The sequence below is a fragment of the Brassica oleracea genome, chromosome C7, assembly GCF_000695525.1.
Source record: "Brassica oleracea var. oleracea cultivar TO1000 chromosome C7, BOL, whole genome shotgun sequence".
Lineage (NCBI taxonomy): Eukaryota > Viridiplantae > Streptophyta > Magnoliopsida > Brassicales > Brassicaceae > Brassica > Brassica oleracea.
Window position 1 is genome coordinate 41,644,822 of NC_027754.1, and position 16,591 is coordinate 41,661,412.

At 32.4% G+C, this 16,591-nt stretch overlaps 1 protein-coding gene and 1 pseudogene across 1 annotated transcript; both read left to right on the plus strand.

Annotated features, from left to right (window-relative positions):
* The window catches only part of LOC106303329, a 4,918-nt pseudogene extending 2,925 nt beyond the window's left edge, over positions 1-1,993 (plus strand).
* A 2,721-nt stretch (positions 1,994-4,714) lies between these two features.
* LOC106304302 (potassium transporter 9-like) lies at positions 4,715-8,168 on the plus strand. The gene is made up of 9 exons (XM_013740712.1): positions 4,715-4,929; positions 5,030-5,255; positions 5,328-5,573; positions 5,654-5,704; positions 5,776-6,036; positions 6,156-6,323; positions 6,641-6,895; positions 6,983-7,505; positions 7,591-8,168. Exons 1-9 carry the CDS (start codon positions 4,783-4,785, stop codon positions 8,108-8,110), a joined length of 2,397 nt encoding a protein of 798 aa, XP_013596166.1. The 5' UTR covers positions 4,715-4,782; the 3' UTR covers positions 8,111-8,168.
* The last annotated feature ends 8,423 nt before the right edge of the window (positions 8,169-16,591 follow it).

Consider the following 16,591-nt stretch of genomic DNA (forward strand, 5'->3'; position numbering starts at 1 on the left):
TCCTGTTGATGAGATAACACGCTGAGACAACTGCATCACTCCAAAATCTCTTGGGAACATTGGAATGAAACATCATTGATCTTGCTACTTCCATCAGGTGTCTGTTCTTCCTCTCAGCCACACCATTCTGTTGTGGAGAGTAGGGCCAGCTGGTTTGATGAACCATCCCATGCTTCATCAGATGATTCTTGAATGCATGGCTAGTGTATTCACCTCCATTGTCTGACCTTAGTACCTTCACAGTAGCATTATACTGATTAGTGACATAAGCTTGGAAGTTTATAAATGCCTCTAACACTCTATCCTTGGAAGGAAGCAATGTGACCCATGTATACTTAGATTTTTCATCTATGAAAGTCACAAAATACTTATGCTTATCCCTAGATATACATGGAGATGTCCACACATCAGAGTGTATTAAGTCAAAGCATTTCTCATAGACAGTTTCAGATGTGGGAAAAACAGTTTTGCAATGCTTCCCTAGTATGCATGCTTCACATTCCAGGTGATTAACTGATAGATTAGGCATCATGAGCTCAAGGGCGCGAGGGTGAGGATGTCCTAATCTAGCATGCCAAGTAATGCTATCACAATCATCAGCAGTACTACTCATGCATATAGAGATAGAGGGTTTAGAGAGCTTAGTTGATTGTAGCTGGTATAGGTTGTTGGTGCTGCTCCCCTTTCCAATCACTTGACCAGTAATGAGATCTTGAAACTCAACCTCCTCTGGCCTGAATACTACTTGACATTGCAAGTCAACATGGGTGTCGTTTGTTTCCATCTACAAGAAGAGAACCTCAACACACTAATAACACAGAATATCCAATCTTCAAGAACACTCACGAACCCAGAATCTTCAAGAACACAAATTTGCGGAATGAACTCAGGTTTTAGAGTAACCTGGCTCTGATACCATGTTAGAATGGGAGAATTGATAGAATGAGAGAATTATTGAGAGTTTATTATTGGAGAATGAAAAACATGAAGAACATAGAGAGAGAGAAAGTAGATCTGAAGATGTAAGAGAAAGAATGAGAGAATAGTTTCCTTAATCTAATTGTGGATCTGGGTACAAGTATTTAAAGACAAGTGACCTCAGTACACAATATAATAAAATATATTTTTCTCTCTTCTTCTTCTTTTCAATAAAATCGAGCTTATAAAACCCTTATAAAGCCTTATAAAACCTTATAAAGTCTGGCAGCTTAATTCTCAAGTCTGGCAGCTTCATCTCTTCACTTCTTGATCTTCATCTCAACATGGGTGTCAGAGCATTGGGTCTAATTGCTACTAGGAGGAGGAGATGTATCAAGTCGATGGAGAAATATTCCAAGTAGCTGTCTACCACATCGTCCTTTAACACAGTTTAATACGATCAATATCAATGGCCGTATGCTTTATTACCTCGCTAGGACGCATGTGTGCTTGTGAGTTTTGATATGATATCTGAAGAAATAGTGTACCCCCCCATGTACCTGAGGATCTTGCCTTATGGTCGCGGCTGCCTATTTTGAATGAAATTTTAGAATGGGATGGAAGAGTAGCCTTTTTAAAACATCCTAATCTTGAAAACGATGGTGATGATTTTGAAAACGAGGGTGATGTTTTTGAAAACGAAGGTGTGATGAAAGTATGGGTTATTGAAAATGCAGAGAAGAATCAGTGGTCGAGTAAGACTTTAGTGTTGCCTCCTTCTCAAATGAAAATCTTCAACATGCCCATGGTCGTTAACTTGAGTTTGAAGCCACAAGGTACAACTAGAAAAGGCGAGGTTATCCTTGTACCTCAAAATATAAGGTATTGTAGGCGAACTCGCAACATTAGCATCGGCCCAGAAGAAATAACTCATTTCTATATTTTTCTTTACAATATACAAAAGAATCATATGAGAAAAGTTGAAATCACAAAATCATCAAGCCGTTATCTAACAACAAAGTGGGACGTTATTGGATTGGATGATGTTGAGAACTTGATGTATCTCTACGCTTGAGCGTTTTTGTTGTTGTTCTCCTTTTGTTTGGAAACGTTTGATCTAATTTTGTTTCAATGTCTTTTTGGGTACATTCATGCTCCAATAATGGTACACTATTCTGTACTATCTTGTGTAACAGCCAAAACAGCACACCAAAAAATAGTATCTCATACAAATGCTGACTACAATCATGAATGGGACAAGCGTATATAGAAGAATCTGGTCTTTTACTGTGCAAGGGCTCCATCAGTTTCAAAAACCAGAAGAATCTTCCTTATTGAGGATCCAATCTCTGTAAATTTATCTCCACTTTTATGTATGCCTTGAGCGAGCTTCTGTTCGATTAAAATCTGCAGCGAGCTGTTTGTTATGATGTAGTTCCAAAGAGAGCCTTCTTTATAAGCGGGTGTAATTTTAATGTAAAGGCCTTGGTCAAAAGTCACGGAAGCTAGAGAAGTCTACCAATTTTTGTGCATTGACATCCTAGCTTCTTTGCAACTAGTAAATTACTGGTTTTACTACAATGTACATGAAGCAGCTCATGTATAACATAAATCTTTTTTAACAGATGAAACTATTAATTTGATAAAAAAAAATGGGATATTTCATCGGATCTTGTGCCATATTAAGGAAAGAAAATGTAGAGCACTAGGGGAGTAGCCAATTGGTTTTGGTTAGGTATTTTAACTTACCCAAACCGGTTTTAGTTTTATGTTAATTTAATTTTGCTTGGTAAGCGAGCATATGAACCGAATTATTTATGATAAGATTGTTTGACAAATTGAAAGAAGAATACAAAAAGTAGGAACAAGTTTTATATTTCCTACCAGTACGGTATTGTGTGAACTATAATTTTCAACCATCAAAATATTCAACGTATTCAAATCAAAATTGACGTGATAGAATAATGTTTTCCGTTAATCAAATTATAACGTATTATTGATTGTTGTTTCCCGTCATATAATGCAATATAAAAGTACCCACAATTTTATTAATTTTGGGTCAAATTCTTCATAGTATTTCCACAAAATCAATAAATATTAATTACATTTTCGAATTAATAAATTAATAAAAATAAAGTTGAATTTGGAAATACCGTGAACACTTTGACACAGGAAAAAACACTATCGGAGGGAGGACAGAGTCTACCTTTATTTCTATTTCTACATATCGTAAATAATGTTTCAATATTAACACACGAAATTAGGTTTAAAAATTCTCTAGTACATGCTTTTTGTAAAATTGAAATTAAGAAACGTTTATCTTTTATCTTTTAAGCAAAAAATATCATTAATTATTCATATGAGCACAATTCGATCAGTAATAAAATAAAACAGAATATAAATAATTTAAAGATTCTCTATTACATGCGTGCACACAAACCGTATAAATATCAGTTTTTTTATATACGTATTATGCGTGGTTTACGATTGGTTATAGACTTGTATATAGTCAATGGAATTGTTCATTTAATGTTTTATCATACCCTAACAAAATTTGTTTGCTTTAACCAGTACTTGTTAGTATGAGCACTCATAACATCACGATCGGCAACCAATAAGGCAACAATAACTAACCTTTGGCCATCTACTATGTACATCACAATTCGTATATATACTTGCTCAATCAATAGAAGTATACACTTTTAATTTATAAACAATAGGAATTATACTCGTACTCTTCTGGATTATAATTGGGTCGTGTGAAGAGTATACATGTATTGTTCTATTGTCAGTTTCATTTTATAAAGGAAGAGATATTATATATTAGCATATCCGATCAAGATGACTGTTTGTTTAACTTGGGTCTTTCCGACTGATGGTTCTTAAATTAATAATATTATATAAAAGCTGATATTAAAATCTTTTATTTTTGCAAGAGATGTATATGCGTTAAAAATGAACACGAATCAAATATCTAGGTTTTTGAAATATTTGTGATCCGATCAGTTTCATCTGAATAATCAATAATTTAATTCCATGCGAATTTTTCGGCATTTTGATATTTGAATTTTTTTATATTTTTAATCATATATCCAATTTGATTCGTAAAAACAAAATTAATATTTTAAAAAAGGTAAATAAATAAATAATTCAAATTAAATAAAATTCTTAAGTTTTTATACAAAATATATTAATTTTATATTATATAACCATTTATGTTTTGTGTCTATGTTTTATTTTATCATTGATCGAAATTGTAGTTGGCTAAATAGTTAAGGACTATTTTTATAAGAGAATTATTATTTTTAATCTATACGAATAATTCTAAATGTCATCTATATAAAAACAGAAAAGAGTATTTTATTATTGTGAGTATACGACCCATTACATGTGTACCAAAAAAGGATTTCATGGTACACGATTATAAAATTTGTGCGGCATGTGTCAGACTGTCAGGTTGGTGAAAACAACACCAAAGGAAAATACACAACCATTTTCACACGGTGTCAATAACTTATGATTGCTTTGTCAATAGATATTACAATCAGAAATCGAAGTATATGCCAATATTTGAATGCAGAAAAGTATATACCACTCGTCTTTAATTTTGTCAACGTCTTTCAAACTATCATTTGTTTGACTGATTCTCTTTATTTCTAATTTAAGAATTCTTATAAAAGGGGGTGTCGCTTTCTTCAACAAGTTTTGAATTTTTTTTTCTTCCGGTGTAGCCTTTATTCAATTCCATGACAGAACCAGAGTTGACAAAGACATACGTGCTCTGTAATAACTCGAGTCGCTTCTTATATTCATGTCAAAACTTAAAAGAGTTTCAAGTTTGGTCTCATATCAAGATTACAAAAGATGGCAGAAAGGGTAGAAGCATCTGTTACAGATGGAGAAAGCACGATCGAAGAAAGAGACAGAGAACTTATGAGGGAATTTGAGGAGGGACTCGATCAACCCATGGACGAAGAAGCTGACATGCTCAAGGACATGCACGGAGAAAAAGTAATTACTTACTCTATTTTACTCTGTTTCGGTTTCATATAGAGAGTTTGAGAAATGGAAAAAAGATTAGGTTTTTTTTAATTTTTGCTTTTTTCATCAGAGCTTTTCGATGTTGATGCTACTGAGACTATCATTCCAAAGTCTAGGGATAGTTTATGGCGATCTAGGGACTTCTCCATTGTATGTGTTCTACAATACATTCCCTGATGGAATTGATGATAGTGAAGATGTAATCGGAGCTCTTTCTTTGATCATTTACTCTCTTCTGCTTATACCTCTCATAAAGTATGTGTTCATTGTCTGCAAAGCTAATGATAATGGTCAAGGTAAGCTTTTAAAAAGCTTGATCATTGTTTTTAACCAAACCGGTTTAGTTTATACTCAATGTTTGTGTGCAGGTGGGACTTTAGCTATATACTCATTGCTTTGTAGACATGGTAACGTGAATCTCATCCCGAATCAACAACGCAGCGACGAGGATCTCACGACTTATAGTCGAACTTCAGTCGCTGAAGGATCTTTTGCTGCTAAAACAAAGAAGTGGTTGGAGAGTAGACATTCCAAGAAGAGAGCACTTCTTGTCATTGTTCTTATAGGGACGTGTATGATGATAGGTGATGGTATCTTAACCCCAGCCATCTCCGGTAACTAAGAAGCTTCTCTCCCTTTCTTTCTTGACATGTTCACTCAGACCTTTCAGTTTATAAAACCTTCTTTTTAACAGTTCTTTCAGCCACTGGTGGGATCAGAGTCAACAATCCAAAGATGAGCAGCGGTAACATGCAAATTCAGTTTTCATATCTTTTTTGTTTTTGCTCACTTGCTATGATCATTTTGTTTTGGCAGACATCGTTGTGCTTGTGTCTGTCATCCTTTTAATTGGACTGTTCAGTATGCAACACTATGGTACGGACAAGGTGGGGTGGCTCTTTGCGCCTATCGTTCTTATTTGGTTCCTCTTCATTGGAACCACTGGCATATACAACATCTGCAAACACGATACAAGCGTTTTAAAAGCGTTTTCGCCAAAATATATATACTTGTACTTCAAAAGAAGAGGGCGAGATGGTTGGATTTCGCTTGGTGGCATTCTTCTCAGCATAACAGGTAAAACTAGCTTCAAAGAGATTTCTTTAGAGCTATCTTTAAAATGTTTTAATAGGTACAAAGTCTCACATCAGAAGTTGGAAGCTATCTTTAAAATGTTTCCTTTGAAAAAATTGTAGGCACGGAGGCACTATTCGCGGACATTTCTTATTTCCCTTTACAAGCGATACAGCTAGCTTTTACACTTTTTGTATTCCCTTGTCTTCTTCTAGCATACTGCGGACAAGCTGCGTTTCTTGTGAACCACAAGGAACATTATAAAGACGCCTTCTATGCATCTATCCCTGGTTTGTCCTAAACATTTTTCAAAAGCTTTACTAGTCTTGAATTTATAGTGTGCTCTTCCAGAATACTGAAGCTCTTATTAGGGACAAAGTCCCATGTTAGAAGTTAAAAAAGATCTTAATTATTATAAAGGATATGAGTCAATCTAGTTACTGTCATTTGTTTGGAAACTCGTCTGATTTAATATGATATCATAGCCCGAAAACTCCAATCTAGTCGATATTTGGTCTGATATCCTGAGATTAATGGTCAAACAACTATCATGTAGTTTTAAGTTGGAAGCTCATCTAACTAACTCTCTTTTGCTTTGACCCCATAGAAAGCGTATATTGGCCGATGTTAATAGTGGCGACCGGAGCTGCAATCGTTGGGAGCCAAGCTACCATCTCAGGGACTTATTCGATAATCAAACAGGCCGTGTCTCATGGATGTTTCCCTCGAGTTAAAATTGTTCACACTTCCAAGAAGTTCCTAGGTCAGATCTATTGCCCTGATATTAACTGGATACTCATGATTGGTTGCATCACCGTCACTGCTAGTTTCAAGAACCAGACCGAGATCGGAAATGCATACGGTAAGATGTACAGGACTAGAGGTTTGGCATTGTTAGTTAGATTTTTAGTATTTATCTGACTGTTTTTGGTATCTTGGCGAATATTAGGAACTGCGGTTGTGGTCGTGATGCTTGTGACTACATTACTGATGGTGCTGACCATGCTTCTCGTGTGGCGGCGCCACTGGATCTTTGTCCTTGTATTCGCCATTCTCTCCCTCGTGGTGGAATTGTCGTACTTCTCGGCTGTGATCTTAAAGGTCAATGAAGGAGGATGGGTTCCGCTCATGATAGCAGCCATCTCCCTTCTGGTAATGTTTGTTTGGAATTACGTAACAGTCAAGAAGTATGAGTTTGAAGTGCACAGTAGAGTTTCCATGAGTTGGATCCTCGGTCTCGGTCCCAGCCTTGGGCTTGTACGTGTCCCCGGGATCGGGTTGATCCACTCGGAACTAGCGAGTGGTGTCCCTCGCATCTTCTCTCATTTTATCACTAACCTCCCCGCGATTCACTCCGTCGTAGTGTTTGTATGCGTCAAGAACCTCCCGGTATACACTGTCCCTGAAGAAGAGAGGTTTCTTGTGAAGAGAATCGGACCAAAGACATTCCGAATGTTCCGCTGCGTAGCCAGGTACTATCCTTTCTTCTTCTCTGTTCTTTAGAAAAAAAAAAAAGAGTTTTAAGACCGTTATAAATCTCTAAAACTTTTTTTATAGGTATGGTTACAAAGATCTACACAGGAAAGACGACGATTTTGAAAACAAACTGTTCGATAATCTCTTCTCGTTCGTCCAAACCGAAACAATGATGGAGTCAGATTCAAACTATAGCCCTTATTCATTTAACCATAGACAAGAGTCCAGAGATGAATTGATACGTAACAACAACAACAACCACAATAAAAACATGGTTATGTTTTCATCGATGGTGGACTACACCGAATCCGCTATAGTTCCAGCTGATTCACCGCATAGCGCAATGAGTTTCAGTCAGAACTACACGGTGGAGGAAGAGGAGGAGGATGAGTTGGAGTTTCTAAAGATTTGTAAAGAGACAGGGGTTGTCCATATCATGGGAAACACTGTGGTGAAAGCAAGAAAAGGATCATTGGTTCCAAAGAAGATAGCCATTAATTATGTTTACCGGTTTCTTGCTAAGATGTGTAGGGCGAATAGTGCTATCTTACATGTTCCACATGAAGCCCTTTTAAACGTTGGACAAATCTGTTATGTTTAGCTTTTCTTTTCTTCAACTTTTGTAAAACAATTGCTGATAAAAGGGTAATAAAGGATACTAATCACAAGGCTAAACTATAGAAACTGTAATGTACGTTGAAGTTCTTTATCGAGATGAATCTTAGTACATGTATTAAATGTCCTGACACGATCCCAAAAACCAAGATTCAGCATATGGCTAGATGAAGAAGCGTGTTTCATGATCGGTGGCCATCTCGCAAACACGAGTTCAATCAAACGTGTTTGCCAAGGCCTGATTTCCTTTTTCTTTTGCGGCAATATTTTATCTAAATTACTTTGGAAAACCTAATTGAACGGAACTCGATTTTCCGGATATTAACCAATTCTTAGTTTTACTATTCGTACTAAACTGAGAACTATCTGAACGAATTTCCCTCAGTTCTTAAGTGGATCCTAAACTTGAAAAAGCCGACACGAACAAGAACGAGTAACCAAACGCCGGTGCCTACAATAGACTCTTGATTTGACACAAAATATGGCATATTTCACCAGAGCTTGTGCCACATTAAGGAAGCTTAATTGTTAATGAGTGGCCGGCCAATTGGTTTTGGTTTGGTACTTTAGTTTAGCTTAATCAAATCGGTTTTAGTTTTGTTTACTTCTGATTTCGGAATTTGTTTCGTAAGCAAAAATATGAACTGAACTTTTGTGATAAGATCTCCTATATATTATTTCAGGATCTTTTAAAAAGTTGTAACCTCAATTTTGTACTAATTACAATATGAACTTGCTGAGTTGTCAACACCTAACATCTACTTATTGCTTACGTGACGGCTTTATAATAACTGTGGACAAACCTTAATGTAACAATTTATTCTCTAAAGAAATTATAACTTAACATAAAAATGGTCCGGTATATACTTTAGTCCTTACGAATCTCCCTTCCTAAACTAAATCTATAAAAGTAAAGATACATTCCAAATCTTGCTACTACACACGTAGCCACATGATACATCTTTAATCGAAACCAATATGACAGAGATGTTTTAGATCACATAATTTAACTTAATATATGCTATTACACGTACAATGGCATATTTGCTCCTTATGAATTCACATGCTAACAACTCTAGTGAGTTGAACTCATACAGTACTCATTACAAAGAGAAGTGAGTCATGTATTATTAGGTTATTAATTGAGCCATAATGTATTATTTTGTGTTGTTATATACATATGTGTATAAGATATAACCGGAATTTATATATTCATGTGACCGAATTATTTTAGTTTTGGAATGGTCTACGAAGTATACTATGAATTTGGCTTTACGAAGTTAATGGGACTATTAAATTGTGTTCAGTGTGAATCTCTCCTCAATATAGGACTAATTCATATCATTATGTCTTTATTTTCTATGTTTATTTAGAAATCAATTATGGTAGTTTAGTAATGGGATTGTGTGCGCGGCAATTCAAGATAATAACACAGATTATAAATATGGAAAAGGAAATTTGGTCAAACGAATCAACTAAAATTAAAGATCTTGCTCAAATAAGGCTAATATTAATGTGTATTGATTATGTCAGTATATTCTAATTTCGTGAAATTAACAATCATATGTTCACATATTAATTAGCTAAATATTTGTAATTATTTTTTGTTTGACGCATTATATATAAGAGGAGTTAGGTCTTGCGTTCGGTGGCCCCGTCGGTTTTGGTTCGGTTGATTCGGATTTTCGGTGTTATGTTCATAAGTCTCATTTGGGTTTTACTAATTATCAGATCGGGTTCGGTTCGGTTCCTTCGGGGTTAGGTCCGGATCGGATTGTAACCAATGTTTAAAATCGTCCAAAATATATATATTTTTAAACCTCAAAAATTGACAAAATAAATTCAAAATATATAAATTATTTGCAAATATAATTAAAATTAGTTAAACTAACTAAATTAACTAAAAGGAGTTCAAAATAAAAAAAATAAAACAAACTACAAAATATTTTGAATACTCTAAAATATCTAAATCACCTTAACATATATAAAAACATTAACATATTTAACTAATTTTGGATATCTTCGGATCCTAATTCGGATTTCGATTCGGGTTATAACCAAACTTCAAAGTACTAAACTCATAAGTCCCATTCATATATTTTTGTATAACAGTTCGGATTCGATTTCGGTTTTTCCGGTTCGGTTTAAGTAGATACTGTAAAAACGCTCAGGAGGAGTTATAAGACCCGCATATTCCTATATTCCTTCCAAATAAAAATGGATTTTTACTCTTTACGAGTCCTAAAATTGACGATGACTGCAATAAACTATAAGTCGCACTTCAGGTGTGAAGCCATTCAAATTCATGTTGAAGATTAACATTAATAAGCTCATAGTGGAGCAGAGGCCATCATTATGAATTAAGCTAAGCTCATATATTTATAAAGTCATGGGCAGTATTATAAGAGACAGATCCAAAAGTTTGCTATATAAATATAATGCATTTTTTCAGTTTTACGTACTATGTGTTTCGTGTGCGTATAGTTTGAATATTACATATGATACATATTTTCTATAATTATAAGATACAAACTATGAACGAAAATATATAGTTAATTGATGTATTTTTTATGATATTCTCATCCTGCGCATGTCTCTATCTTGTTTGATAATTTGAAATACTCCTTCTGTTCCAAAATAGTTGATGTTTTAGATGAATGCAAAAAAATTAAGACATACATATTTTCCTAAAAATTAACACTAAAAATATAAAATAAATCTAATTCAACCAATCATAAAAAATAATATAAAACATCATGGGTCACACAGTTTTCAATGACCTTTAAACTAATTAAAAAATATCAAGCATTTGAAACATCAATAACTCTTCAAAATATCATCTATTATAAAATGGAGGGAGTAAGAATTAAAAATACTTTTATATAATTTATATTTAAATTTTTTACACATAATTAATTTAAGCTAATTTTATCATCTCGTATTTGATAAATAATTTGTATGTTTGATGGAATAAAACTCAAAAGCTGCAATAAAAGTAACATTAACTATAATCTGATACTAAGTAATCAGTAAAATAATTTTTTTATTTTTAATAAATACATATTGATCTAATTTTAATTATTGAAATTTTAAAGGAATTTGTATGTTTTATATATTTATTGATATTATTTTTCTTTCAAATTTCTTTGAAATGTACTGTCATTCCATGAGTTTGTGCTATTTATATGTGTATTACTTTAAATTAATCTATAATTTAGGAGATAAATTGGGAAATTGCCACAAATACCACATTCATAGTACCACTTTCATGTTTACATTAATCACTTTTACTCTCACTTTTAATGAAGGGTAAAAGACACTTATACCCCTAGGGTTAACTAACCTAGACTTAGGGTTTAGAGTTGAGGGTGAAGTATGGTTTTTGGAAGGTGAATTTTAGGATTCTAATTATATAAATAAATACTCAAAAATATAAAAGATTTTAAAAAAAAAATAGTTTCAACAATAATTTTCGATTTTCAAAAATAAATTTTGAAAAAAGTAAAAAAAAAAATAAAAAAAAAGTTCGAATTTGTAAAAGTATAATTCGAAAACATAAAAAAAAATATTTTAATATTTTAATTTTTTATTTATTTAAATAATGATTTATTATATATATAGATTGCAAGTGTATAATAGTGTTTTGTCACTTAATGAATAAGATATTTTTGAAAATGTTCCTTTAGATGTGGTAAAAATGAAAAGTGGTACTATGAAAGTGGTAAACATAAAATTTTCTCAAATAAATGATATATTTATTATTTAGTGCAGTGGTTTAATTATACTTCTGAATTTATATATGTAATATATATTATTTTATTTTTATATACGTAATATATATATATGTAAAAGAAAATTTAGCTAATATCAATTTATAAAAATATTTTAATTATAACACAAAAATATTTAATTACTTACAATTTTAAAATTTATATCATAATAAAAATAAATATATAAGAGAATCTTTTTAGTTATTTTTGTTTTGATAATTATTTTTTAACAAAATATTTTTTGTGATAAAGTTTGATACGATAATAAATTTGATGAAATCTTAAAATATTACAAAATCTCAATGACATAATTCGTATTATACCACGTTACATCAGCAATTTTTTAATAATTTTTTTTGTTTAAAAAGAATAATCAATAGATCGACTATGACATGAAATTTTTAGAATTAAATTTTTTCTCTTGATTATATAGAATTTTGTCTCAGTCATGCTTATAAAAAGAAACTGATCTTAAATGGAATATGCGCTGTGGAAACCCCCTTGGTCCAGTGGTTTAACAAAGGGTTCATTAATGCTTCTACACCAGGAGATCTGGATTTCAATTCCCGGAGAAAGCGGAATTATGCGAACTAAAAGAGAAAAGGTTTACAAGAGATCTACAACATGGCGCAAAGAATACCGTCAAGTGTGGATCCGATAGGGCAGCTCAGGTGATGCAGTCAGGCGTGAATCATCATACGGCAGGTAGAATTGTCGGCTGTAGAATTGTCTGTAATATTTCTCATAGTTGTAATAGTATAATTATCATCATGTATTAAAAAAAAATGGAATATGCGTCTTAATGACAAAATTTGTAGATTTTTATCAACTATTTTGAAGTAAGAAAACGATTGTATATTTCCTTGGAGTACGATATTGTGTAATTTTAACTATCAAAATATTCCAACATATTCAAAGGTAAAAATTACATGATTGAATTATATTTTTCTAGAGGCATATGCTGGAATGATGCAAGAACTAATACGACAGCAAAAGTGACATAAATTGTAGCAATTAACATAAACTGTAACAGATTTTTTCAAGAAAATATATATGTACCAGGGGAGGGTGTATTCAATTGTATTAAAATGACATACATATCTACTGTCATATAAATCTGAATTAATTATTTTTTACTGTTATTGAAAATATTTTAAGTTAAAATTTTGATTCTTTCTAATCATTTTAGAATGTTTTGGTTTTTTTAGTTAAAAATAAAATAAAATAAAATCTCAAATATCATACTTTATATGAGTTTTTTGGGTTTAACTAAAATCATTATAAAATTCCAGCTCACCTAAAATCATCTAAAATTTTAATAAAAATCATATGATTTTAGATTCTAACTTGAATGCACCCACTAGAACTTTTTTTTGTCTAACTTTCAAACGAAGTTTTTTGTCTAACTTTCAAACGAACTTTAAAAACTTACTGGGCAGTTATCTCAAGTAGTCATTTTAAGTTTTTATCACAAAAATAGCTTTCAAAAAAGAAAATGATCAAAATAGTTCTTTTTTATTTTGAAAATTTTAATTTTAATTTTTTATTTTTTTTAATTTGAAACTCTATCCTCAAAACCTCACCCCTTAGCTCTAAGCCCTAAAGTCTAGATTAGTTAAACCTAGGGTAAAAATACATGTTTACCCTTTAATAAAATTTATTTTGATCATTTTTTTCATTGATGGCTATTTTCGTGAGAAAAACTTAAAAAAAAAAGGATTATCCAAGGAAATTTCTCAAACTTATTTTTCTTCATCTTTTTTTTTACAAAGGGCTTACGACTATACTAAAGAATATTTAAGAAGTTCTTAAAAATAAAATAAAAACATGAGTATTCTAATATAAATTAGTAAAGTAGTTAATTTTTTGTTAAAAATAAAAATCATGCCTAATAAATAATTAGAAAGAACAAGAGTAAACAATTAGGAAACCAAAACCAAGAGTTGCTCGGAGATACGAATTGCTAAACAATGCAATCTACCCATTATTCAAATGTATACTAGGACTGTGAAAATCGTTTGACGATCAAATTCCATCAAAACGGTATGAACTGTTCTGGATGGTGATGAAAGCATATAAGGTAATCGCCTCTTCTCCGAAAGAGACAAGGAAGAGGAAAGCCCAAGAGTAGAAGAATATAGCGACAGAGACCAAGCCGGTGAAGAGGCTTTTACGAATTAGGATGCGGTCTCGATCTATACTATTAAAGCAGGATCCTATTGTCATAATTACCTTAGGGGCATGTTTCCTTCACTAACATTGCATGTTTCATTAAGGGTAATTAAGTAATATTAATAACAAATCTATATTGGGTCATTATTTTTGGATCCAGCCCAAATCAAATCTCTCTTGCGCCATTTGGGCCTATTAAAAAATCAGATTCAATTGTCACCTTTTTTTTTTCCTTTGGACCAGTGAGTCCAAGTTCAAATAATTTTTTTTCAACTATTCTTAATTATTATTTTTTTCTTTTCTTAATATAATTTAAGCATTCATAAAAATAATTGAATTTTTTTATTGAAAAGTATTAATCTTTATTAAAAGTATATAATTTTTTAATTAAAATAGTAACCCCATAATAAAATTAATTTATCAGAGTTATACCAACTTAATTCATTAAAAAAATAAAGTTTAATTTTTTTAACATAAATAGTCATTTAAAATGAAATACGATAAATAAAGATAAAATTTTTAAGTCTTTTATAAAATAAAACACAAATATATGAAAATGTGACATTTACTAAATATTTGTCAATTGAAAAAAAAAAACAAAAATAAACCCGCGCTTTGAAAGCGCGGATCAAAATCTAGTTTTTTTTTAAAGTTGGATTAGGTATATTTTTAGTGTGTTGGATTTTTAATTGGGCCGTTGAAATGAGATTATGGCGTTCAGTCATTTCTGGCCGTTGAAATATGATAAGAATTGTTTAAAAGACAATGATAGAAATATCAATCGCAATGGTGAAGAAGAACTAGACATTCATAATTCGATACAATATATTTGGTTGGTACGGAATAATGGAACACACCATTTTTATTGAAATTATCGAAACCACTATGGACAAATCGATGGTTCTGAGCAGTATACTCCCTCTGTTTTATAATAAGTGTTATTTTAACATTTTTTTCTTGTTGCACAAAAAATGTCACTTTATAATTTCAATGCAAATTATATTTACTTTCAACTAAAAATTAATTGCAAACTACATTGATTTTATAAATAATTTTATTTATCTCAAATACTATTGGTTAAAGAGGTGTAATTAATAACAACTTACATACATTTGCGTCATTTTTTCTTAATCTGTGTGGAAAATATCAAAGTGACACTTATTTAGAAACGGAAGGAGTATTATCTTTATTGTACGGCACTATTGTTTCAATAGTTAAAAGGGAAAATTCCTTAAAAATACCCGGACTGAATTTCTTTTGCTACTTTAATACACGAACTTTTTAGGCTCCCCATTTAATACACAGACTAAATTGCGTTACCCAAAAAATACATCAACTTTTGAATTTCAGAAGTTTCACACTTCGATTCTAACAACGTTAACTCTGTTTAACAGAGAATCAAGACGGCGTTAATTTTTTAATTAGACACGTGATTGAACCGTTAAATCCTCGGGTTCCTTCATCAAAAGCCCCAAATCGAAAAAAAAACAAACCCTAATTTCATTCAACTCTTTATTTCCCAGAAATCCCTCAAATCGATGGCTAAGAGTGAAGGCTCGAGTTCTAGTGCAAGGTCATCCTATAAGAAGAAGGTCGACGGTCCGTTATGCTACTGTAATAAGAGATCGACTCCGGCGAAGGCATGAACAGATGACAATCCGGGTAGAAGGTTTTGGTGCTGCGGTCCTCATGGGTTCGTCGATTGGATTGATAAGGAGGAGCAAAATGAATGGCAGAAACAGAGTTTACTGGAGGCGAGAGGCGTGATGGATCGTCAGAGAGAAGAAATCAGAAATCTGAAACAGTTGCTTAGCAAAGCTTCTCAACCAACCACATCTGAAGATTCAACATCATTATTGTTAGAGGAAGGGGACAGACTCGCAGAGGAGAAGAAAAAACTTGAAATTGCTCTTATCACATCAGTTGAAAAGGAGAAATTGCTAAGGCAATTCATTGCTCTTTCGATGGGAGGCTTCGCTGTTGTCACAGTCATCCTTGTCATTACCATTCTGAAGAAGTAGTTATGGTTTGTCTCTTTTGTTGTAATGTTTCATTAGGATCTGTGTTTCTGTTTTGTTTTGTCATGTTTGTGTCTTTTGTTGGTCTTTCTGTTTCGGATTGTCATGGTTTGTGTGTGTCTTTTATTGTAATGGCATCATTTTCATCTCTCTTTGATCAATGAATTTTATGTTTGTTGTTGTTACATTTTGAGTCTTCTTTCTGTATAATTTCTTAAAAATACATCTCATAGATCATCCAAACAAAAGATCATCCTACAGAGTTTTAAAACATCCAAACAAAAGAAGGTCATCCTAGAGAGTTTTAAAACATCCAAATAAAATAAGAGAAGAAGATTATGAAGTTATAGAGCCTAAGAGTCTTCAGGTTGTTGTTGAGAGGCTTGTGAATTCTGATCACTCACAGCAGCAGACCCCCATACCTCAAATACACGACCAGAGTAAGGAGCAATATAGCAACCAGACTCTCTTGGAACAGGAGGCACACACTCACGTCCACGGCCTCGA